This window comes from Saccostrea echinata, unplaced genomic scaffold (assembly GCF_033153115.1).
Source record: "Saccostrea echinata isolate AGI-Se365-2 ecotype Australia unplaced genomic scaffold, CSIRO_AGI_Sech_v1 ptg000054l, whole genome shotgun sequence".
NCBI classification, from domain to species: Eukaryota; Metazoa; Mollusca; class Bivalvia; order Ostreida; family Ostreidae; genus Saccostrea; species Saccostrea echinata.
Genome location: NW_026889803.1, coordinates 20,613,010 through 20,639,180, shown reverse-complemented (window position 1 = coordinate 20,639,180; position 26,171 = coordinate 20,613,010). Strand labels below are relative to the sequence as shown.

Here is a 26,171-nt window from a genome sequence, read left to right as displayed (position 1 = left end):
TCTTACTATATTCTTTTATGTCTTGACTCGGTGCACATGATTTCTTACTGCAATGATACTGAAAATTGAATGTTTTGTCTTCTTCTGCTTTTTTCTTCATCAACTATGCACATTTTCAGGCCAGTCAAGTAAGCATTGAGTTGGTGGAGAAATCTAACCGACTTATGGAACTAGAAGATATTCTCTCTACTCGTGACAAAGAAATTAAAGATCTTCATTCCAAACTGCATGAAGTGGTATGTATGCTGCCTGCGCAGCATAGCAGAAGCATGACCATAGCACAAGTCATTTCCCCATTCTATCAGTGTGTGAAATTCAAGCATTTGTATCATATGCATTTTTCATAGCTTTACAGTAGACATGCAATTTATATCATGTGTGTTTGGTACTATCCCACATTTAAAACTTTTAAGACTACTAGTATTGCTTAAAAATTGATGATTTCTAGATGTTTATTTGATAAAAATAAACATCTCTAGTAAATGACTGTAGTAAATATGGCTGCTAATAATCGCACCTTGAATCAAGCTTAAAATGACACAATTGTGATTTTTACGTACATGCATCTTGATTTTACATTTTTTAATTCTTCATAACATAGAGTAGTAGCTTTAGGAACAACATACTTCACTTTCACATACGTGCAATTCAGATTACAGAATTTTTATTAATAGTGATGTTTCATTTAATAGCTTTAAACTATTTTCCATGGAAATATTTATGCTGAAGAATTCTGCAAATAGCTAATTCACTTTTTTCGAACTTTTAAAAACTTTTTCTGCACAAATTTTCTTTAGAGGATCACGATTCTGAATTGATCTTTTTTCTGTAGAAAATTGGTCTTTGTCGGCTGGAACTGTTGTTTGGTTGCGGTGATTTGTAAATTTATATAAAACTTGTAAGTGAAGGACAGACTACGTCACTCTTTTGCTGTATATCTATAGTTGCACGAGCTTGGCTTGGCTTTTTCTGACATGCATGCAGAATTGGAATGATGGCACTGACATACCAGATTTAGATTGTGGAGTGATTTTTTTTTTTTTTGTGCAGGGGGAAATGATAAATAGGTCGTTATTAGATATTTATAGTATTTTTACTTTTTGTGGTGAAATTTGACCTTTTATGTTTGAAATTGGATTTAGCGTAACTGGTACTATAGATTTTTTATTTTAATTTTTTTTTTTTTCATTTTTGCTTACACATGGTAGATTTTTAAGTTGCGAAACACTTTTTAAAAAACAAGATTTCTGAGTTAGATTTGTATGCTTACTGTATGTTTCCTTTTGAAGGTGCTTTATCTCGAAGCTCAGGTAAACATATCTTGGATGGATCTGATGATCCTTTCTTATCCTACTGAATTCTACCTGTTTTGATCTTATAGACAGAAAGACAAGAATTCAAATTTGCATGCATTTTCCTAGGCCACTGAAAGGCAAAAAAAAAAAAGACTAAAAACTCTGCTGAAAATTTGAAGAAGTCCAAGTGTTATTGACTGATTGAAGTGAAATTGAAAAATTTTGCAGTGCCTTTGTCAGTGTTGTTGTGTTGCAGTGGACAGAAGCCTGATCCTCCCCTGAAAATCACTAATCCCTTGCACATTTAAACAAGAAATGCCACATAGCACTTATTATTCACATTATGACTATATTGTCATAGTTTGTAATATTACCTACCTTCTAATGTATTTATTTCTGTCCAAGTTTACTTCTATGTACCAAATTAGAAAGTGTAAAATTTGAGGAGAATTACATTTAAGTGCACATAGAGTCAGGGACTTTAATTAGTATTCTTAGAAAAAGCATGGCCTGCCACTTTTATTACTCTAACATGTATAGTGCTTTGATGCATTTTGCTTATTTTCATTCTATGAAATGTATTGTCTACATTGAATGAAATGTATGCCACACCTTTCCCAAGTAAAATACTATAACCCCCTGTATTTTGTAATCATATAATGAAACGGTTGTTCTTTCAGTGTAATGGCAGTGTTGGTTTAATATTATATTGACATTAATATTAAGACAGTAGTTTTGAATTGTTTTGAATGTATTTTTGGGTTTATTGGTGATTTTCCAAATATGGGATTACTTTTGGTTGGTTATTTTCTTTTTTATCCCCCACTTGAAAAGTGGGGGTATTTAGTGATGGGGGTGTCTGTACGTACACCCCTCCGTCAGTACATCCTTCTGTACACCTGTTACACATGGGGGTAGCCATCCCTTATCTGTAACTCCTTTTATACAACCAAATAAAATTTAACGGGACTCTCAGAATCTTTATTACAAAATGCTATTGTGCATCTCCTATTTTATGTTTTGATCAGACACACACATGTACATGTATTTGGGGTTTCCCATAGCAAACCATGGACATGCACTTTCTATATTATTGGGAGTACCTATCTCTTATCTGCAACTCTTCTTATACCATCGAATAAGATTAAATGAGACTCATAGAATCTTTTTTATATAGTGCCATTGTGCACCTATCTTACATTTTGATTGGACAGATATTTTGGATTTCCCGTAGCAAAACATGGACAGTGCCATTCTTTCTATAACATTGGGGGTACCCATCTCTTGTCTGCAACTCCTTCTATACCATTGAATAAAATTTAATGAGACTTACAGAATCTTTTATTATTACATAACCCCATTGTGCACCTCCTATGTTATGTTCTGATCAGACAGATATTTGGGATTTTCCTTAGTAAAACATGGACTTTGCCATTATACTCAAATGAGAGTGGGGGCATCATTTTATGAGCTCAGTGCTCACAGTACCTCTAGTTTTATGTGTAATTAATAATTATAAATAGAATACAAATAATTTCAAAGCATGGTAATTGCTAATGTGGCTGTGCTTTTTTTTTTTTTTTTTTTTTTTTTTTGCTGGAGAAGGATTTAATTTAATTTCTCACACTTAACTACACCATGACACATATATTTTCATTTTCTAAAATCATTTGCTATTAATTGACATTGCAGATAGTAATTGTATCCTGTAGAATAACAATCAGTCTGTGTATTAAGAAACTTGACATTTGTTAAAACGTCTGACTGATGTATTCTGTCCTTCTCTTGGAAAGTCTCTAGAAGTCTGATGTGAAAAAATTAAAAATTCACAAGGGTTGCCATACAGATTTGAAATTTTGTTTTGTTTCAGCATGATGAATTAAGTGCCAATCAAGTGAAAAAACAAAAGATGCAAGAAACTATTAATAGTAAGTAAAACTTATCAGGAACTCAGATGGTTTAATCAGTCTTTTGCTGCATACAGTACAAATCTTAGGATATGCATATATATTCCTCCTCAGAACATGTTCATGTCAATTTTTGAGCTATGCCTTTGGTTTCTTTGATTATATTTCAAACTTCATATTCTTCTAAATCAAGGAAGATCAGTTAATTTTTTTTTTTGGAGAGAGAGAGAGAAATTTAGATGTAGACATAAATAAATGAACTAGGAATGGCTCCTACATTTTTTTAATGTAGTTTTTGTGAAGAAAGAAACATAGATGATACCAAATGAATGGTTAGGTCCATTAATGAGAAAAGAATTCATGAATTTTGTTGTTTACTTCTTTTCTGCTGTTTTTTTTTTTCAGATTTAACAAAACAATTATCAGGAAGAGATGACGCTTCCAATCAGCTTAGTTCAGAGTTACAGAACCTGAAATCCCAGCTTAGTGGTATGTAAATTGTTACCAACTGTAAAAAACAAACAAACCAAAAAAAAAAAACAACAACCACCATCAACAAAAATGATTGGTAAAGTATGGTACAATAGTAGTGTTGTATTGTGTTGTACTTATATACTGAAGATTCCATAATATAGGCAAGAAATAAATTATTGCTTAATTTTGTGAGAAGTAGCACTCACGAAATAAAATTACTCCCTTTTATTTTTATGGTGCTGTAATCCATGTAAAATCTCTTGTTCAACCCTCCATTTGCGAATTATTCTTCTCGCAATTTGATGTCTAAGAACCATTTCATGATAATAAGTACTTGCGAAAAAATAAGGAATCTACAGTATGCTTAAGTGAATTTAAAACTCACGGCAAATTGTACACTGAAAAGATTTTAATTATTTTTCTATAGAGTTGCAGAGACAGCTAGATTCTAGTGCATATATACAATAAAGAGATTGTAATTATTTATCTATAGAATTGCAGAGACAGCTAGATTCTAGTGCATATATACAATAAAGAGATTGTAATTATTTTTCTATAGAATTGCAGAGACAGCTAGATTCTAGTGAGGAGAAGAACAACCAAATAACTGAAGAGAAAATAAAACTGGTAAGTAGGAGTGCACTAAAGATTTCATGGGGCTCTGTTCACAGCATTACCATAGTCAGTCCTAGGGCCATATTCCATGTGTGTTCATGAGAATCCTTTACTTTTTTTTTGAAAATTTGTTACAGGTTCATCAGAGTTGATTTAATGTGTTTACTTTTGTTTTTATGCAGCATGGTCATTCAAGTTTATGATATAAAAGAAAGATCAAATATTCCAGGATTTATGGTGTACATTATGTGATTTCAAATGATTGTAATCAAAAGAATATAGAATATGATATATTAATGTATGTAGCTGCTATAAGTATATTAAAGCCATTTTCTGTTGAAAGGAAAAACGGAACAGAGACCCATGCATATTTTTGTGTTTCATCCCAATATTATGTAGATATCAGTGTTATATATATCCTCTCCTAAGCTTTTGTAAAAGTGTGAACTGGTGTGTCATTGTGAGATACTGGCTTCATTGTGGGCAGTCAGTGTGTATATGATTTTTCTTTTTTTATATCGTATCATTTATTTTATATATCCATCAATTATTATTTTCACATTGAGAGGGTTTTGTAATCACCTTGGATATGCTATACATGTTGTATACGCTAGTCATTTTCACAAAGCTGTGTAAATGTTCCATAGAGCCGCTAGTGGAGTAAAATCAAAATCATGGAAGTCAATTTTTTTTTCACTCTCATTCTTTTATAAAATTTCATTTTGATTTCATTTTGATATTTATGTTTTTCTTCCAATCCATGTGCCTTCTGGGTTCCTAGATTTGATTGCTTGTCATTTATTTTGTTGTATTCTTGTAAATCTAATTTAAAATATCCCTTTTGTAGTCACTAGATAGTTAATGGCAATTTTTGTAGTGAATTGCTTCAATTCATCAAGCACAAAAACTTCACACAAAAAGCACATAAAAGTAGTATATGTACTAGTACATTGCTAGTGATATTTTTAGAATTGGTGTAATGAGTATTAGCTCAGAGTTTTGTTTCTAAATCATAGTGTAGTGTACATGTATTTAAGTTATTCATGTAATTTAAAAATACAATATTCTATATCTGCACAATCATGTATCATCGTGTAATCTTAGAAACCAAAAATTTAATTCAGGAAATCCTTGGTTATCATGCAAGAACTTAAGTAGATGTAGAATCAGTTGGCACATGGAGTTGAAGACAGTTTGAAATTTAAATTAATTTTATAAATTGGTTAACAATTAGTTAGTTTGATTTTTTTTTTCTTTCTTGCCTCCCTTTATGTATCAGGAGCACCAAATGAGTGAAATGATGAAAAACTCGGGAGATAGCTCAAACAGGCTATCTATGCTCAACGAACAAGTACAGGAGAAAAATAGGTCAGTCTTTATTTAACGCTTTATAGTTGGATGGCTTTACATGAATTTGCTTTCATATATATTGGCTGCACAGAGTTACTTTTCCCCCCTTACTAACAAATAACACTTCTGACCTTTTATCTGTAAAAGGTTTGTAGACTAATCCTTTAGTTTTCCTAGCAGTCTTTACCTCGTCTTTGAGTACTACATAAATTCTAAATGCCTCTTTGCAGAATTTCTGAGGGATATAGATATTACCTGACTTTGATCACCTTGTTTGTGCTGGCATCTTAAGTTTGTAACAGCAGTGTGGGCATAATACAAGAAGGACCATTTATTCATTCACCTTTTAGTTTACACTTGACCTTACAGTTTTTTTTCTTGAGATCTTTTGTCAATAGAGGAAAAAAAACATACTGATTGGGGGAGGGGTTTAAAAGACAAGGTTAAAGATGAAATTGTAAAAGAGAATGAAATAAAATCTAGTATATCTTAAGTAATTTAATAAGTGCAAGTGAGATGCAACCTGATGCAATACAAGGACTTAGAGATCAAAGAATTAATGGTGTTGTAGGTAGTGTTTTCTTATTACACTAAACATATGAGAAATGGTACCCTTTGAAAGATGGTATACATTGCTTGTGTTTTGAAGAGAAAGCATTTTGATGCCATGACTGATACAATATGGAAAGTAACATTGTAGACAATGCCTAGCAGGAAGCAGAAGTGTTTAATATTTTTTTCATAATTTAATTTTGATGTGTTCACATTTAAAGTTTTTGGTATCATTGATTTAATTTTGGTTAAATGATAATGATTTATGAAATTTCTGAGCATAAAAAAAAGTTTGCTTTTGAGTCATTTCATTGCTAGATCATTGATTCAGAGCTTTTAACCACTGGGTGTTAAGAACATATTCTTTTTCACATTTCTGTTTTAATGGCTTAGGTTTAAATCTGATGTACAAATAATTACTGCCAAATTCATTTCACATTTCTTCACTGCTGTTAGATTGACATTTCAGTTATTTTCTGAATTAATAAAAAAAAAAAATTAAAAAAAGATTAACATGCATCTTGATTTAGGTATAAGAATTGTATGCATGAAGGAAAAATGCAACTGTATTATACAATGTATATATATTCTGTAAACACATATTTTTCCACAGGGTAATAATTCCATGGAATCACAATTTCTGTTCAATCCACAGTTAGAAAATTATGTGGATTTCTTTGATTGCCATTATATACCTTAATTGTACATGTATTTTTAAGAACATGGGACAAATTTCCGCCAAAAAAAAGGGGGGGGGGGGGGGACTGTGCACATAGCATCATTTAAATGCCATGTTGGAAAAAGTGCTTCTACAGTATCTGGGACAAAGCTAAAATATACTCAAATTATGCATCTATTACAGTTATTTTTGACACAGGAAAGAAAAAATGAAAACTTAAAAAATTAGTCTTTGAAAAAGATTTTTTAACCCAAATTTTAATTTTTGTATGTCATTGAACTTATTTTCAGAAAAATCCAGGATCTACAAGCCGCCTTGTCAAATTCTACTCAACAATTGGGAAGACTTAATGATGAAATCGAAAATCTCAAAGGGGAAACAATTAGGGAACGGGAAAATATTATTGCTAGATATGAAGAATCAACTAAAACTCAGAATGGACAGATTGAGGAATTAGTAAGTCAATAAAAATGATATTTTAGATTTTGCATTTGTGATGCTTTTGAAGATGTTGAAACCTTTTTTTTAAAAAATCAATTCTCCCAGAATCGCATCATTGAAGTTTAATTGCAGGTAAGACTTAATACAAGAAAAAGCATATGGCTCAGATGATTGTGATATGAGGCTATTTGTAACTTGTATGGATACATGCAGTCCAGTATTGAATATTATATAATCTTAACTAGAAAAGATTGTGAATATTTTTGGGGGTATTAAACCTGAATATTGGTAATCGTACTGAAAAATATTGTAATGTGAATAATGTAGTAATCATTTCATGATATGCTTTGTATAGCAGTATATCTGCATCGTCAGAGTCCTTATAAACAGTACAATGTAGTTATATTAAAGTGAAATGATTGATGGGTTTGTTTTTTTTTCAACAGCAAAGGGAATTAACAAAAGCAAAGACAAAGATGCAGAAGATGACAGAAGACCACAAAAAAGACAATGAAGACGCACTATCACGTAAAATCAAAGAGATAGAGGAACTCAAGAAACAGCTTCAGGAGAGTATAGAAGAACAGGAAAGACAGGCTGTACAAACACAGGCCCACAAACAGGTGCTGGAGAAAATCACAATGGAGAAGGAGGCTCTACAGGTGAGAGGGGGGTTGTCTAGGGGACAGGGTCATTCTTTTGTGTACTCAGTTCTAGAACTGAAGAGGTAAATTTGTTAAGTATAACTTAGTGTTAGATTAAGTTAGGAGATTATTTATCATAGAGTTCTGGATGTTATGTGAAGGTTAATTTAGGGTAACATTAGGACAGGAGTTTGTGTCAAAGGTGACTTAGGGTCACACAGGAGTAAGAGTATAAAATTGAGACTCTGTTAATGGTAACTAAAAGTCTTGTAGATCAAAGGTTGTGTTCTTGGTAACTTAGACTAAGAGTAATTCTTGGTCAGGCTGTGTAAGGGGTACAGTATTAGTTAATGGTAATTTAGGAGAGGCTATAAGTGAGGGTTTGGTAATGCATGTAATTACTTGGAAGCATTTCTAAGTCGGGGGTGGGCTGGGGTGTTAAGGGTAACTTTTAATCGAGTTTGATTGGGGTCAGTTTATGATCTACTACTGAAAAGATCTATAGATATAACGTTATTAAAAGTTTAAGTAAGTTTTTAAATTCAACTGAGTTTGATACTGAATATTATTATCAATCTTCAAATGAAAGTTTTGCTTTGCTGTCCAAGCAGTCAAGAAAAATCTGTACCTGTGTTTTGCTTTTACAAATCTCATTTCAGCATCATAGATACGCATAAGGCACATCATTTGTTTCATTTTTAATCATTGAAATCCTGCAAACATTGTGTCACATTAATCACACAATCATTATTGCTTTTCCACAGCATCTTAGAACATGGAAGGTAGGTGGACATAATGTCCCGAGTGGTCACTCAGTGTCAGACATCGCACTGGACATCTTTCTTCTGCAACTTTTAACCAAAAGTCTTCATATCAAAAAATTCTGGAAAAACATGAATTAAAAAAATGGAATTGTTGGTATAATTTTATTTATTGGGATATTAATTTAAATTTTGATATGCAGAAGAAAGGTCAACTCTGTTTGAGAGAAGTCCAATTTTCTAATCTGTGTGTGTTCATGTCAGCATCTCATCCAAACATCTGGTAATTCTGTATCTTTTATTCCACATTCACCACAATTACCAACCCTTTTCTTTAAAGCATAACTCCCAAAATTATTATACCATTAAATAATATTGTAACTATTAAGCAACTGGTGGTACATATAAAGTAAAATTTAGGTTTTAGAAATCCTTGTTCATAAGCAAAAAGTTGAAATTATTATTCAATTACACTGAAATACTTGTTAATGATCATATGCGAAGACTGTGATGAGTCCATTTATGGAAATCTTACAAAATTAGAGCTATACACCTCTGACTCTTTAGACACCCCTCTCCAGTTCTTTTAGTTGAGAAATATGCAGCTTTAGTTTTAAAATCACAAAAAACTATGTGCACATTTCTTTTAAATTCAGAACATGTATTATTTTGAGTTTATCATGATTTCTACAATATGTGTGACTCCTTAAGTTCTTTTTTATGTAAATGTATATATTTCTGTGGCTGACATTTGATTTTTGTAGAATAGACTGGTGGTCTCATTTTGTAGTTTTGTATTTTTTCAATTTTTTTTTTTTTAATTTCTGTTAATATTAATTAAGTTTATAGAAGGACCTATGTAACTTTGGTTGATTGGTAATGGTATCTTTATATATTTAGTAGAAAAAAAATTTGGTATTAAGTAAATTCCTTGGTCCCAAATCACAGAAAAGCAATTTTAAAGGAGAATTAATGTGTTATATTTAATGCTTAATTTTAAATTTACTTGAATTTAGTCATATTGCATAATTTGATCATAAATCATTTACATGTATATTATCCTTATATTTCCCATTCACTTACCAGTATTAGATTTACAACATTAAGCCAATATCTTTAAATAGCACCCATTGAATCATCTAATACTGCACACATGTGATTGGATATGATATCCCAACCCAGAATTAAATCAGATCAAAGCTCAAATGTAATAAACACACTAGAATCATTATATTGAAACATATTTCAGTAAAATAATTAATCAAAACATAACTGACCAAATCCATTATTACAAAATGATCAAATAAAGATGAAGTAGAATTAGATCGCTTGAATTAAAATTGGATTACATTGCTTCTAATCCTAACTCATCCATATTTCAAAAAAAAAAAAAAAGAACAGTAAAATGAGAAAGTAAGATAGTTTTGATATTAGAATATTCATTCATTTCTCATTTTTATTCATCATTCATAGTGGTTGATTTAAAGAAAAATGTTTGAAACCAACTAAGTATTTTCCAAAATTTGAATTGTAGTTTGAAAAAGAGAAGACTGAAAAGCAAGTTAAGCGGTTAGAATCAGAGCGAGATACTGCAAACACGGAGCTAATACAGGCCAGAGTGGAGGTAGCTAAGGCTCAGTCCGAGAGGGAAAAGTTCACAGCTGACCTTAATGCTTTGGAGGAAAAACTGCTCGACTTGGGAGGGGAAATGGAAAAAGCTCAGAAAGCCAAAAATCAGGTAAACCCTATTTAAATCTGGCAGGGGTGTAACAGATGTAAGGCAATATAAATTTAAAATTTAGATTCTCATCCTAATTTGCTAAAAAATTGGGGCGGGTGGGCGGATTTTATTTTTTATTTTTTATAATTGAAAGTATCAACAAAACATTAGTACACGTAAATTTAACATATGTTAATGCCAATATGAATAGATTTTATTGTTTTCATATTCTTTTAAATATCTACAGAAGATTCTTATTATAGAAAATTAAAAATATATATAACGTTAGTTTTATTAACAAATTATCAAGTACACGGATACGGCACACGCCAAACAAAATGAGGTGCTGATCCTAATAAATTGCATATGCATGTTTTCTCATCGGCCTTTTCCCAGATACCTTATAGTTTTACCAACAACTCCTGTTCTGTATGATATACAGATATCACAGATTTACACTGTCCTGATACATTCAATCGTTCTTGAGACGTAACATGTTCGACATTAAAATATATCATATTTGCAAAACAGGGTTGTGTAAATCTGTAAAATTTTCTACTGAAAAGCCTGGCCTGAACAGTTTTAAGATTTAACATTTCCTTAGCACTATTATTCTCTAAAGTCTTTGGACGATGTTTTATTTTTTTAATGCAAAATCACATACAACTGGAGATCGTTATTTAAAACTTGACCATGTGTATTTTCGTCGTCTGTTTTTACTTGGTTAAAATCTTTTTAAAAACTTGCCCATGCCAGTGATGGTATCTAGATGTGTTTATATGTTATTTTTGCTTTTCTGCCTTCTCTTTACTGACAAATTATCTTTTCCTTACATATTTAAACTGCTTTTATTGCCGATTTTTCTCCATTCTTCACATAGTTTTTTGCTATAAATAGCGCCACGCGACTTTTAATACAGACGGGAGATAACTCTTAAATTTTGACCCAGATTCTTGCTGAATAAAAATTACATGAAAATAATACATTTGGCACCCAAAAAGCAAAATAAAAAACAACGGGGCGGGGCACTTTGAGAGAGGCGGGCGGGGATGAGAATCTAAAGATTAATTTTACCTGGCCTAATGTGATCATTTAGTATTCACTGTGTGATCCAAAGGCAAAACTCCTTCAACATATCCCCCTGTTTTGATGCATTGATGTTTGAAGAAACTAAAATTCATCCATTCATACATGTATATTTATCAGAAGTGAGCCTTATGAAAGTTTAAATTGAAAATGATTTTTTTGAATCTTTAAAATCACATTGTTGATTTGCTTGAAGTGTTTTCACTTCCTCATGAATTACAATACTCTTGTATATAAACATGTATAATATGTAATTTCTGTATTTACTGAAGCTTAGATTTTGTTTTGTAGATTCAGAAAGAACTGGATGTAATTACAGAGGAGAAGGCAAAAGTATTGGAAGAAAAAGGCCGATTGCAGGATGATGCCATTACAACAAAAGCATCTCTACAACAGAAGGACATGCATATTGAAGAGCTTCAAAAGGAGGTAATTTTGTACTCATAGAAACAAAGTGATGTCTCTGTAATTTTGGTAAAAAAATGAAAGTTTTTAATCATTGCCTTTGTTTTTCTCAGAATGAACGATTGAAAGGGGAGGTAAATGATCAGCAGGAGGCGTTAGCTCAGGTGTCACAGAACAAGTCTATGAGTTCTGACTTCCAACAGCGACTGTAAGTACTGCCTAAGATACTGTATGTGTACTTAAAAAAGCAGGCTTCATATTTTAGCGGCTTTGGCGCAGTCAATGATGTGCTAATTTATGAATACCACTAAGAAATCATTTATATATACAATACACAGCACGTACATGTGTAGCGCTAATTCATGATTACGCCAACTCCTCCAAACCCAGTGATTGTGCTAAATTTTGAATATGCCAATTTTTGTACATGTACAGTAATACTTGAAATATATCAAATATAGCTGGGTAACTTGAGTAGAACTGATACTTGACTTCTTCTGCTAATACATGTATACGTATGTATGTTGCAAGCTAAGAGCACTTGCATTTTCTTGCATTATGTACATTTATATCTTAATGGTGGCAAATGTATATTCTCCTCCCCCCGGCCACCTCACCTTTCCACCCAAAATAAATTCATACATGCCACATTTACTTACAGTATATACAGTGTAACATACAGTATTTCTGATTGAGTATGAATATTCATGAAGTAATATCCTTGTCTAGGGTGAATTGACCATGTCTAAATACTTAGTAGAATTCTTCAAGGAAAATGACTAATTTATGTAAAAGGGGCACTTCGTTGATAAATTGTGTGATATTCATTTATTATAGAGAGGGAAGTCAGAAGGCCTTGTCAGATCTACAGAAGAACTACAGAGAGTTAGAGGCTGAGAGAGATTCCATGAAGGCCCAACTAACCTTTGCCAACCTGGTGACTGAGGAACGAACTCGGGTGGGTAAAAACTAGAAAATAAAATTTCAGAAACATACTTTAGTATTCAATTTATAGACATGACTGAAACGATTGTTTATTTACTGTGTAGCTTACAAGATTTTGGTTTTTTTTTTCATTCAATAACAAGAGTATTTCATGCTATCTAAAATTCAATTACCATAAAATCATATTTTCATGGGGTTAATTTTTGTGGTTTAAAGGAAAAATATTGGTTCATTGGGGTTTAATTTCATGGATGAAGAATTATACGAAATTTTACATTGCGTAGTGGACCTAAATTTGCGGGTCTCTTCTTACCTCGAAAACAACAAATTAAACTCCCACAAAAATTGGTGATTTCATGGTAGTTATGATCTCTTCCATTTCTTAATGATAAATTTTAGTAAAGTCAGTTTGAACTTATAGCTGAGAAAGACTTGTTTAAGTAAAGGCTTTTAGTCCCTTTGGTCATGACAATTATTGACCTATGTATCTGTGAATCAGTCCTTTGTACATCTTTTATTGAATATAGTACAGGTGACTCTCGATGGCTCGAACTCCGATCTCTCGAAGTTCTCAATCTCTCGAAGTGAACCTACGGTCCCGTTTTTTTCCCTCTATATAACTAAGCAAATTTACTTCCGATCTCGAGAACTTCCAATCTCTCGAAGTTCTCTATCTCTCGAACCAAGACCTGGGTCCCGTTACACATATTTCATTGTTTTTTACTCTCTATCTCTCGAAGTTTTGATTGCGCGTGTGTACACGCCAATCAAGCGTTAAATTTATGCAGCTTGGACTTACCTGGATAACAGTGAACGCCTGGGGCTGGCGTGGAGATGTTAATTGGGTGTTTACATAGATGACACTATACCTGTGAGCTTCAGAGTGTTGATATAAATTAGTAATTGGTTATAATTGGTAAATTATAAACGAATTGCTTCACAACTTATTTTGACTGGACAGCGAGACGAAAATTTTTAGAAAATAATTTAAGAGGCGTGTCAATAATTTTCCATAGATTATGAAGTTTTATTAGAGTATACATAATCCCAGCATGACAAACATTGCACAAGAAATCCTATCTCTAGAATTAAATACCGATTTAATACGAGAAATATGGTAAAGGACCCGATCAAGCCCGGGGGGTAGCCACACCGACGATTGCTATTCAGGTTTTATGTAATCATGAAATGAGAACAAATTAATATTGAAACTTAAAGAGATCGTTTTATTTATTCAAAATACGATCATTGTTGTTGAAATCAAGTGAATTACCTGTAAAATACGAATGAAAATGTGCAATGATATTATCAACATATACTTCCGGTATTTATATTAGTTGAACAATGATGATCGGAAATGAAAATTCCGGATTTTATTCACTTTCTATCTCTCGAACCCCTCGATCTCTCGAACTTTTCTTACGGTCCCTTGAACTTCGAGAGATCGAGAGTCACCTGTACAAACAACTTAAAAATGTTTCAAGGTAAAGACTTCAACCTTTTTGTAAGCAATTTATTTGGGATGGGAATCAAAAAGATTGAGGGAAATGAAAATGATATGTGTATGTCATTTTAGGGAAAATGTTTATAAGTGTATTTTTATTTGGGATTCTTGATTATGCACTAAATATATTTTGTAGCTCGAAGACCAAAATCAGAAACTTAACAGAGAAGTTGAGGACATGCAAACAAGGTAAAGTGTTATCTCCCTTGATCTAATATTTTCTTGACAAAAAAGAAAAAAAAGGCAATTGGGGGAAAATGTATGCTCAGTAATTCTGAGATCCACATTAACATATCATTGCACATATCATAAATGTACATGTAAATGTGTATTGTTCAAAATGTGATATATATAGCCATAATTTTCATTTTCTCATGAATATTTTATGTCTTTCTTTTTATCATGGCTGTATCTACAATGACAATCTTTTACATGGTAAGGGTTTATATCTCTCAAAAACAGCATCAATTTTGTATTGCATATATTTGGAAGTCCCATGTTTCAAGCAGCATGATTTGACTCTGGTTGTTTATACATGTATATATGTTATGATGCATGGTAGTTTAGTTATTTATGGCCCAATGTCTGTATCACACGCCTACATTAAAGATACATATACGGATGTAAAATAAGTGTCTATTAAATCCCATAATAACATCTAACTCCTGGTCCAAGCTTAATTTCCTCTCATGATCAGGGATAGGGGTGTTTGTACACATTAAGAGGAATTACATGTGTACCAGCATACTGGTCTTGGAAAATGATATCTCTTTAGAAGATCACAGGGTTTTATGTTGGCAAAATAATACTATTAAATCATTTATTTTCATGGTTAGAGGGAAAAATGTGTATTTTGGGGGGATTTAATTTTGTGGTCTCTTCATACTAAATAAAACCCCAATGACAATTAGCAATTTCTCAGTATTTGTAGAACAATCATTTCCATCATTATCCATACAATAAAAGAAGCCTTAAAAACAAAATATCTGAATGTAGATTATCTGGATTGATATCAATACTCAGCACCTCAATTTATATGTATCAGGATTAGAAATAAGTGAAAAATACATATAGACACGTATACAGTACAGTAACTGAATGCTTTGAATGTATCTGGTCATGCTACTAAACACTACACTATGTACATGTATGATATGCACCTCACCATTAAGTATGGTAACTGCAACGAAGACTAAAAAGAATGAAACTTCCCCTATCTATACATGAATGTACTGTACATTCTATCATAAACAGGTTTATAATTTCTTTTTTGTATAGTTTGCTATGGAGAAATATTTCTCAGTGTATATGTGGACTGTATTTCTTTTCCTTTTGTAGAAGAGTAACCTCTGATGTTCTTTTTTTCAAAAACTTTTTTATATAATTTACCTGTGAATGTTGTAAAAATGATGTTAGATTGGAGTGTGATATAAGATTTCATATTGTAATTTCAGACAAGTTATATGCATGCAATTCATCGTTTGATAAAGTTTGTTTACTTATGATTTTTTTTATTATCACTCAGAATAATCTCATAATATAACATTCTCAAAATGACAAGGAGATAGAAATGAAATTTTTAAAGGAAACTTGGGCATTGCATCCCTAACCCTCCAGTGCTAAAAAGATCCATAATTTACTAGATGCTGATTTAGATGCTAAATATATTATGTTGACTAGCTTAGGGATTGTGTTTCTTTGGCCAAGTTAGTTTTCAACTGTCAGACGTGTTTTCTTTATCAAAATTAAAAAAAAAAAAATTTTAACAATTTGGAAAACTGAGCGTTTTTCAAATGACCAGTAGGTCCTTGAAATATACAAGTTACCCCAGCAACTAGAGAATGTAGACTATAAATAGACTTTATTTACAAATACTAGTAGTAAATAGAGATGTATTACATATAGGTTCATTATATTATTTGTCTGATATTTTGTAAATGCTCTTTATGATAGAGTATTTGCTTTGTCTGCAGACACAGTCAAGAGTTGGACGAGCTACAGAACGCCAACACGTCTCTACAGAGTCAGCTGGACAACACAACACAACAACTACAACAGAGAGCTCAGGACCTCGAGAGACAGAAGAAACAGGTATACACTGACACAGCACAATGTCTAGGGAGTGGTCATGTGGCAGATATCATTAACTTATGAACTAGAGCAAAGCTTTCATTACCCCCCACCCCCCCATGATTATGGAAAAATTAGGCTGTTCAAAATGTTTCATGTTTTGAGCATGTACTGTGTTAATTTAAACTTACCCTATATATTTATAATCTATTGTTTGTATTGAGACACTGCGATGCATTACCTTATTTTGTAAATATTAATATCGAAAAATATCACGTCGGTCTCTTCTTCCTGCATTATATAAAGGGGATCTCCTTATTTCTTTAGATTTCCAACCTGCAGAATGAGAATTCCTCCTTAGAAGTGTACAGATCAAAGGTCCAGAAAATGGAGACGGAGAAGTCGGAGTTCTTGGAGAAGATCAGTAAGCTGGAGAATTTACTGAAGGAGGCTAAGACCAATGCTTCTAACATGGCCAGTAATGATACCTCAGGTATGGCTAAGGACAGGAAAATAATGTAATGGGGTAAAAAGTTTTAGGTCAAAATGAAAGTGCTTGATAAATTTTGCTTGCTGTTGATGGAGCTAAGATTGACTGTTTACAAGAGATATCCAAGGATCAGAGATATAAAGTTTAGACTCGCATTGAACATACAGTGTTTTCTTGGATGTATCCTTGATATTTCAACTGTCTGAAATATTGAAAGTGCAAGATACTGAAAGTCACTTATACATGTGTAACTTGATATTGTAGTAATTTTAATAAGATTTCTAAATTTAGAACAAAAGTAAACACCGTCCTTGAAACTTTATTGTAGGGAACCCAGCAGTATCTAGGTTAACAGAGGAAAAGGATGCAGCTTTAGGCCAAGTGGACTTCCTAAATTCAGTCATTGTTGATCTACAAAAGAAAAATGAAGAACTGAAGACAAGACTGGAGATAATGGAGTCTGGGGTCGTTACCAATGGAGACGGGGATAGCTCCATGGAATCTGAGTGAGTTGCTTCCCTTGTATAAAAGAACAAATTTAGAAAAAAATTTTAGTGAATAGCTGTTGGTAATAAAGTACTGTTAGGGCCAATTTCTGTATGTATAAAGTACCAGGTATGTCTGTGAAAGTATTTCAACTAATTACTTTTTTCAAGCTGTGTAATGACTATCCATACACTTTGATTTGTACAGTTAATGATTTAAGTGTCAAGCAAAAAAAGTGAATTTAGTTTGTCAAGAAACAAAAGATACACTGTAAGAGAAATTTTTCAACATGGATTTTGGGTTTCAGGTTTCATAATCTTTGAAACATATAAAAGCTCTGGAACATGCATAAGGAAATATCTTTTTTTTTAATATATATGAAATTCATTTAGTGTAAAAAGTACTTTGAAATAGGAAAGGATTTTATTCTTTTAGATATAGAAATATTTGCACAGCTGTATAAGGTTTTGCTAATCTTTTTTTCCAGGGTTCCCAAATCCCGAGCTCCGCCTCGTTTGTTCTGTGATATATGTGATGTCTTTGATCAGCATGATACTGATGACTGCCCACTACAAGCCATGGACTACGAGGATGATGCCCCCTCCCCCACCCATTACCATGGTGACAGAAAAGCTTCCCGTCCTTACTGTGATATATGTGAAGGTTAGTATGCAGTTCATCTATCACAAGTCATGGTTTCATCATCAGTTAACATGCTTGATATTATTCCCAGAAAATGTCAGTTAAACAAAAATAAAGCATGGCATGAATTTAGGGAGAGGATGAAATAGCTTTATTTATAGTGTTTGTCCTAGACCTATTATAGAATTACCATATTATATTATTTTGCATATCTTTTTTTCTGATAATTTGCACACATATACTAATTAAAATTTTCCCTTAAAATGAACTTAATCCTTAAAAACAAAATGGAAATGGAATTATTTTTTTTGGAAAATTTCTCAGTGATTGTATGTGTGTGCAAATGGATGACTGGCTGATTAATGGTAGTGTTCGGGATCAGAGGTGAATGTGATCTTTCTTATTGCAGTGTTTGGCCATTGGACTGATGAATGCGATGATGAGCAGACATTTTGAGAATGGATTGCCAACTCCACTAACACCATTCTGGCAGCTCCATATAAAAACACTTACATGTACACCCTTGCATGATCCACTCCTGTCACTGTTTTGTAGATCCCATCATACAGTGGATATAAAACTATTAAACTGGAAAATATAAATAGATTCACAACACTGAATGTACATCAAGATTTTTGATATTTAGACTATTCATTCCATGCATATTGCAAAGCTGCAGAATTTATTATCTGGATGATCTGTATAAAGGTCGTGTACATTTGTATCAGAGGAATATTAGAGATGATGCAGATTTGCAAAGACTGTAGAGCATTTCGATTTAAATGCACGATCTAGAGAGTCTTATGTACTGAATTGTTGATTGTTTTGTGAAATTGTATGTCACCTATGAATCATGGCACTTATGTTATTGTGTTGAAAAATGAGAGCCTTCGTCTAAAAAAGGAAGAACAAAAACAAGTTGGGGGCTGGTTTAAGATCAGTGCTGAAAAAAAAGTCTTCTTTGTGGGATGTTGATAAAGAAAACTTAGTATGTGATAGTAGTTTATGAAAGTGCTATAGCTGATAGTTAAATACTGATGAGATGCTAATCCTGAATGCTAATATAGATTGTGTAGTGTTAAAAAAATTGAGTTTGTATAGTGCTGAAAAATGAAACAAACACAAATCGTGGGTTATCATTTATGAATGTAGCAATTTCTTTGTCACAAGAATTATTTTTATCCTAGTTTAGGGTCTTCTGTTATCTGCCTGTGGTTGCCCCATAATCAAAATCCAGTTGGGCATTACAAGTGGTTATTGCCTTTGGAGATTCCCTTTGTCATTCTGTTCAAAAAAGAATCATTTTTTAGCTCACCTCGACGAAGTCGAGATGAGCTTATGCTATACCCCCGGCGTCGGCGTCGGCGTCGGTGTCGGCGTCGGCGTTAGCGTCGGCGTCCCAGGTTAAAGTTTTAGGAGCAAGTCCCATTCCCAAGTAACTATAAGCCCTACCTGGACCAAACTTGCATGGATGATGCATCTAGGGATGGACACTACCAAACTTGCTTCGGATGCTGGATCTGACCTAGATTTTCCAGATGAGTGACCAGGTTAAAGTTTTAGGAGCAGGTCCATTCCTTAGTAACTATAAGCCCTACCTGGATCAAACTTGCATTGATGATGCATCTAGGGATGGACACTACCACACTTGCTTCAGATGCTGGATCTGACCTAGATTTTCCGGATGAGTGACCAGGTTAAAGTTTTAGGAGCAGGTCCATTCCCAAGTAACTATAAGCCCTACCTTGACCAAACTTGCATGGATGATGCATCTAGGGATGGACACTACTAAACTTGCTTCGGATGCTGGATCTGACCTAGATTTTCCAGATGAGTGACCAGGTTAAAGTTTTAGGAGCAGGTCCATTCCCAAGTAACTATAAGCCCTACTTTGACCAAACTTGCATGGATGATGCATCTAGGGATGGACACTACCACACTTACTTCGGATGCTGGATCTGACCTAGATTTTCCAGATGAGTGACCAGGTTAAAGTTTTAGGAGCAGGTCCATTCCCAAGTAACTATAAGCCCTACCTGGACCAAACTTGCATGGATGATGCATCTAGGGATGGACACTACCAAACTTGCTTCGGATGCTGGATCTGACCTAGATTTTCCAGATGAGTGACCAGGTGAAAGTTTTAGGAGCAGGTCCATTCCCAAGTATCTATAAGCCCTACCTTGACCAAACTTGCATGGATGATGCATCTAGGGATGGACACTACCAAACTTGCTTCGGATGCTGGATCTGACCTATATTTTCCAGATGAGTGACCAGGTTAAAGTTTTAGGAGCAGGTCCATTCCCAAGTAACTATAAGCCCTACCTTGACCAAACTTGCATGGATGATGCATCTAGGGATGGACATGGCCACACTTACTTCGGATGCTGGATCTGACCTAGATTTTCCGGATGAGTGACCAGGTTAAAGTTTTAGGAGCAGGTCCATTCCCAAGTAACTATAAGCCCTACCTTGACCAAACTTGCATGGATGATGCATCTAGGGATGGACACTACTAAACTTGCTTCGGATGCTGGATCTGACCTAGATTTTCCAGATGAGTGACCAGGTTAAAGTTTTAGGAGCAGGTCCATTCCCAAGTAACTATAAGCCCTACTTTGACCAAACTTGCATGGATGATGCATCTAGGGATGGACACTACCACACTTACTTCGGATGCTGGATCTGACCTAGATTTTCCAGATGAGTGACCAGGTTAAAGTTTTAGGAGCAGGTCCATTCCCAAGTAACTATAAGCCCTACCTGGACCAAACTTGCATGGATGATGCATCTAGGGATGGACACTACCAAACTTGCTCCGGATGCTGGATCTGACCTAGATTTTCCAGATGAGTGACCAGGTGAAAGTTTTAGGAGCAGGTCCATTCCCAAGTATCTATAAGCCCTACCTTGACCAAACTTGCATGGATGATGCATCTAGGGATGGACACTACCAAACTTGCTTCGGATGCTGGATCTGACCTATATTTTCCAGATGAGTGACCAGGTTAAAGTTTTAGGAGCAGGTCCATTCCCAAGTAACTATAAGCCCTACCTTGACCAAACTTGCATGGATGATGCATCTAGGGATGGACACTACCAAACTTGCTTCGGATGCTGGATCTGACCTAGATTTTCCAGATGAGTGACCAGGTTAAAGTTTTAGGAGCAGGTCCATTCCCAAGTTACTATAAACCCTACCCGGACCAAACTTGCATGGATGATGCATCCAGGGATGGACACTACCACACTTGTTCAGATGCTGGATCTGATCTAGATTTTCCACATGTGAGACCAGGTTTAGATTTAGGAGTAGTCTCATTCCCAAGTAACTATAAGCCCTACCTGGACCAAACTTTCATGGATGATGCATCTAGGGATGTACACTAACCAACCTGCTTCGAATGCTGGATCTGACCTAGATTTTCCACATGAGTGAATTTTAGCCATATTTTAACCAAATTAGCATGGATGATGTATCTAGGGATGGACACTTCCAGACTTGCCTTGGATTCTGAATCTGATGTACATTTTCCAGAAGAGTGACCAGGGTAATTTTTTTGGAGTAGCTATATAATATTATGGCCTGTTATGATTTAACTTGCATAGATGGTGCATCTAAGGATGAAAACTTCCAGACTTGCTTTGGATGTTGGAACTGACCAAAATTTTCTTGATTACTAAACAGTTCAAAAGTTTTTTTGAGCAGGTCTATAATTAAATCAAACTTGCATGGATATTGATCTTGGGATGTACCCTAACTAGAAAAAAAATATGATGTGAAATTTGCCTTACATGTAGATAACATTCGTCGAGGTGAGCTTCGTAATCTTTGATTACCTATGTTTATATTAATCAATTGTATTCTAGTTCATAATATGCCAGTAATGATTTTAGCAGTAGTTACAGTGAATTACATGTGCGTGTCAGGGTGAGATGTGGTATAAATTCATGGAGACTAAAGATGTGTGATTTCTGCAGTAGTTGCCAAAAAACAAAACCTACCTGGTATTACTAACTATATTTAAATAATGTTTGATTTGAGTGTGGTTTACCGCTTTTTATGCCCTCCACCTTCCTGCATCCATTTTATCTCAAAGAGGGGGTATGTCTGTTTAACATTTGAACCACAAGTAGTTAAAACATGGGGTGTTTGCCTTCTGTTATAATATTCAATTACTGGGACTGAAATTTTAAATGTAGCTCAACATCTGTTACTTATCAGTATATACTTATGTACTGGTCAGTATAAATAGTGCTTATTTATGGGGTAAGGTGCCACTAATAGGGTCTGATTGAGGAGAAAATGTAGTGTTGGAGAAAGTCTCGAGAGCAACATACAGTTTCTCTTGATGTTAAATAAAGTAATATTTTGTTAAAAGTTTCTTGCATATTTTGTTTTGTAACTTTGGGAAATCTCAGGGATTTAGATAATTTATAATTTATACATACAAGTATGTAAAAATTTTATTTCATTGTAAACTTAGTTCTGAGAAGAAAAAAGATTGGGACAAAATGTCAATACATGTTCAAGAGGGAAGTAGGTTGATTTTTTTTAATGTCTTAGCTTGCATTTTTATGTGTTGGCTTGCCTAAAGCACAATTTATTTTCACTCTGAAGAATTTCTGGTATAAAGCATTCCCTTTAGATAGTGATCTTTTCATTGATAGTGTATGTGGAAATGGACGCTGGCTTATGAATGCTTTTCATCTTTTCATTTTACCATTTAGCCATTACACAGTTTTTGGGTATACATGTAATAAAATGTATAATACTTGTAAATGTTGTAATTTATTATCTGTATTATTGCCAAGCTTATTGTTTAATATATCAAATGCAATATGTTCACTTTTAGGATTTTCTCTAATAAAAAAAAATAAATCAAACGGATGATGATCACTTTCCTTTATCTGGTAATTTTGAGGAGAATTTATGAATTTTAAAAACAAAGCAAATGGAGTTTAGTATTTCTTCATTTTTAATTTTGAGCCTATGTGTTGGTAAGATGTCAGTTATCTGTCTTTCTGTAAACAATTTTTTTTTTCAAAATGCTACCTCATATACAGTTTTGTTCTGATTTCAATAAAATATACTGTACAAGTAGACTTCATCAAAGTACATAATTTTGATGATCTCTTTTTATTTGAATAATATTACCATGGTCACTACTTCCTAAAAAAAAGAAGAAAAAAAAAGATATTTCTGAGAAATACTTTAAAAATATTAATTCTAATAGTTTTTGTTCAATTTCAATGAAACTTGGTACACAAGGATACTACTCTAAGATAATAAATTTATTTATAGGATCGTCATTTCTTTGAATGTGTTTATGGTTACTAAAAATAGAAATTTCTAAGAAATAGTTTCAAAATGATACTTCTCTCACAATTTTGGTTCAATTCAAAACTTGGATCATGAGTAGAATACACTAAGTTACAGAAATCTGTCGATCAGTGTTTGATTTTAACAAGCCATGTTGGTAACTAAAAAGATGAATTCTTTCAAAACACTTATTCTCCTGTACTTTTGTTCCAATTTCAATAAAACTTGGAATACAGATTAACAACATAAAGGTATACTGTGCTGTAACATTATATCAGTTTTTTAATCAAATGTGATGTGTTAATTCTCTGAAAATGCTACTCCACGTCTGTTTTTGGCTGATTTCAATGAAACTTGGCAGTGGCACATCCAGGAACTTCACAAGGGGGGAGGGGGCACATAGAAGGCAGGGGGTCTAGGGCTGCTTTGAAGTCTTCAGTGGGTCCAGGATAAAGCCCTGGTGGGGGCCTGGGGGCTGACAACTTCTTACAAATAAGAGGTGTTTTTTCTTTGATTTTAGGATAATGGACATAATTATATAAGTTCTATATGCAAAAAATTCACACAAGGGGGGGGGGGGAGGGACTGAGCGCGCACAGGCTCTACATCCACCTTTGCTTGGTATATGTACACAAATATACTAAACTCAGGTTCATAATTTTATTTAGCAAATATTTTTAAAAAGAGGAAGGTTCACTTCCTGTATAAAATCATAAAATGGCACTACCTGTAGACATACATGTACATGTACCAATTGGCATGGCGTTAAATTTCAGGGATCGCCATGAAATATCGGGAAAATTCAATGAAATTTTTAAAAGTTGAAGATGTCACGGCGTCATATGACGGCGACCAAGGCCTTTCTACGGAGCTCCAGCGGCGTACAACTACGTTCCCTCGGAGTTTTAACTAATGACAGACCGCGGGCTGAGTGCTTGCACAAGGCGTTCTTTGAAACAGTGACCGCAAGGTCTCTGTGCAAGCGCCATCAACTATACCACTGCGTCCATACTCCGATCATATACTAGTATATGCGTCACATGAGCGCGCCAGCTCTTGTGGCGATGTTGGAGACCTTGTCGCAATGTTATGGTGACTATGCGGCGTTTCTATTGCCTGTATGCATAACAGTACGCACTGTGTACCACGGCGCGTACTTTGTCATGCTTTTAGAAACGCATGGCGTTCACATAGGCGACCCAACCACGTCACTTGGAGATTCCACCGACTTTTTGCGGCGCTGTAAGAGACTTTGACTTTTGCGCGCAGCTCGGCGTTCTGATTTTTCAAAAGAATGAGATACAACTGCATGTATTTTGGTAAAACTCACGAATTTCATCATAGAAATCAATGGAAAACTGAAATATTTTTACCACCTCCTTTGAAAAAAAAATCCTTTTTGCAGGTATTACAATTGTTGAAACAAATTCATATCAAAGCTTTTGTAAATCAAGGGGGTGAACAAAATACAGTGAAATGTTTTGGGTGGACTTCTATTTTGTTGAATAATGTAATATGAAGTGAGAGCTTACCAGTGACACCGAGTATTGTACAAAAAGGAATTTATTTTCAAGAATTAAAATAAAGACGCATGAAAACATGCAAAAATTTTCGTTTTAAAAAAAGATCTTAAAAAAAATATATGGAAGCACTTGCTGAGGTCGAAAGGCTTTCGTAGTTCTTATCGAATAAAAAAAGAAGCGAAAAAAATTCTGGCCAGTGTGGGGGTCGAACCCACGACATTCGCGTTATTAGCACGACGCTCTAACCGACTGAGCTAACCGGCCGTTAGAGAGAAAAGTGTTGTACAGGTATATAAAGCTCACTATTAACAACGTAAATCTATATTAGAACAATGACCGCATTCTTTCATATAAGCGTGCGGATCTTGGAACTTTTTCATCTACTTCCATTTCTTTCATACATAAATTTCTCATTTTGTTCTTAATACATTACAGGTGCTTGTATTAAAACTTTAAAAAAAAAAAAAAAAGATTTTTTTTTTAATCTATACATGCTCATTCGCATATTACCAGCGATTACCTGATAAAAAAAAATCAGAGACATAAAAAATTATTTATGTCTCTGCTATAAAAGCATAAACTTCCAAAACATTGCTTAATGACCGTGGGTATACCGAAACGGTTGTGAAAAAAATAATAATAACCAGCTGTTAACCGTACGATACCATATTTGGGATCATTTTTCCCCCAAGTGCACTATACGTGTGTCCTTCAGCCAGCAATTCAGAGAATTATGTTGTTCAATTGACTATTTGATGACTGAATTATATTATAGGTTTAAAAAGTACTAGAGAAACAAGTGTCTGTGGTACATTACCTCTCATTTGACCCCTTCAAGAGCTGGCACTTTTTTTTTAAATAATCAAAATCAATTTTATATAAATTAATTATGTTCATAATATTTGGAAAAATAAGACCAATCTGATTGATAACCAGTTAAGTGTCTGTAAAATTTTGTTGTATGCACAAATAGAGAACAATAAAGTTATATCCTCAATATACAAGTTAAATAAATAAACAAGAATTCCTGAAAATATGGGATATATTGATTTTTACAAAAGACGTATATACACCTTGCAATAAATTGCTGAGTCTGATAACTACATATTACAGATAAGTATTATATAATACGCGCAATTTGCGATATTGAGACATATATTCCATTAAGAATCAACTTCAAACATTTAAAAAGAACTCTTTAACTCATATCACCTATAATACACACGTTTAAATTGGGGATATACGTTGACTGATCA

General features: G+C 33.7%; 1 protein-coding gene and 1 non-coding gene across 17 annotated transcripts in view; one reads left to right on the top strand and one right to left on the bottom strand.

The window, feature by feature from the left end:
- Positions 1–26,171, top strand: part of LOC133206432 (CAP-Gly domain-containing linker protein 1-like) — a 41,784-nt gene that overhangs the window by 14,518 nt on the left and 1,095 nt on the right. For 10 of the 16 annotated variants that reach the window (XM_061306221.1, XM_061306216.1, XM_061306218.1 and 7 more), the window contains 17 exons: positions 120–236; positions 1,290–1,310; positions 3,166–3,223; positions 3,608–3,691; positions 4,236–4,303; positions 5,571–5,659; positions 7,163–7,328; positions 7,760–7,975; positions 10,253–10,456; positions 11,816–11,953; positions 12,043–12,137; positions 12,767–12,887; positions 14,515–14,567; positions 16,352–16,469; positions 16,776–16,941; positions 17,267–17,444; positions 17,912–18,087. In XM_061306221.1, coding sequence (XP_061162205.1) covers positions 120–236; positions 1,290–1,310; positions 3,166–3,223; positions 3,608–3,691; positions 4,236–4,303; positions 5,571–5,659; positions 7,163–7,328; positions 7,760–7,975; positions 10,253–10,456; positions 11,816–11,953; positions 12,043–12,137; positions 12,767–12,887; positions 14,515–14,567; positions 16,352–16,469; positions 16,776–16,941; positions 17,267–17,444; positions 17,912–18,087 — 2,068 coding nt within the window. Of the gene's footprint in view, positions 1–119; positions 237–1,289; positions 1,311–3,165; positions 3,224–3,607; positions 3,692–4,235; positions 4,304–5,570; positions 5,660–7,162; positions 7,329–7,759; positions 7,976–10,252; positions 10,457–11,815; positions 11,954–12,042; positions 12,138–12,766; positions 12,888–14,514; positions 14,568–16,351; positions 16,470–16,775; positions 16,942–17,266; positions 17,445–17,911; positions 18,088–18,475; positions 19,371–26,171 lie in introns of those variants that run through there. The other 6 variants (XM_061306226.1, XM_061306224.1, XM_061306225.1 and 3 more) reach the window with 5 other exon arrangements.
- On the bottom strand, positions 25,106–25,179 carry Trnai-aau (transfer RNA isoleucine (anticodon AAU)). The gene has a single exon. It is a non-coding gene; the product is annotated as a tRNA-Ile (tRNA).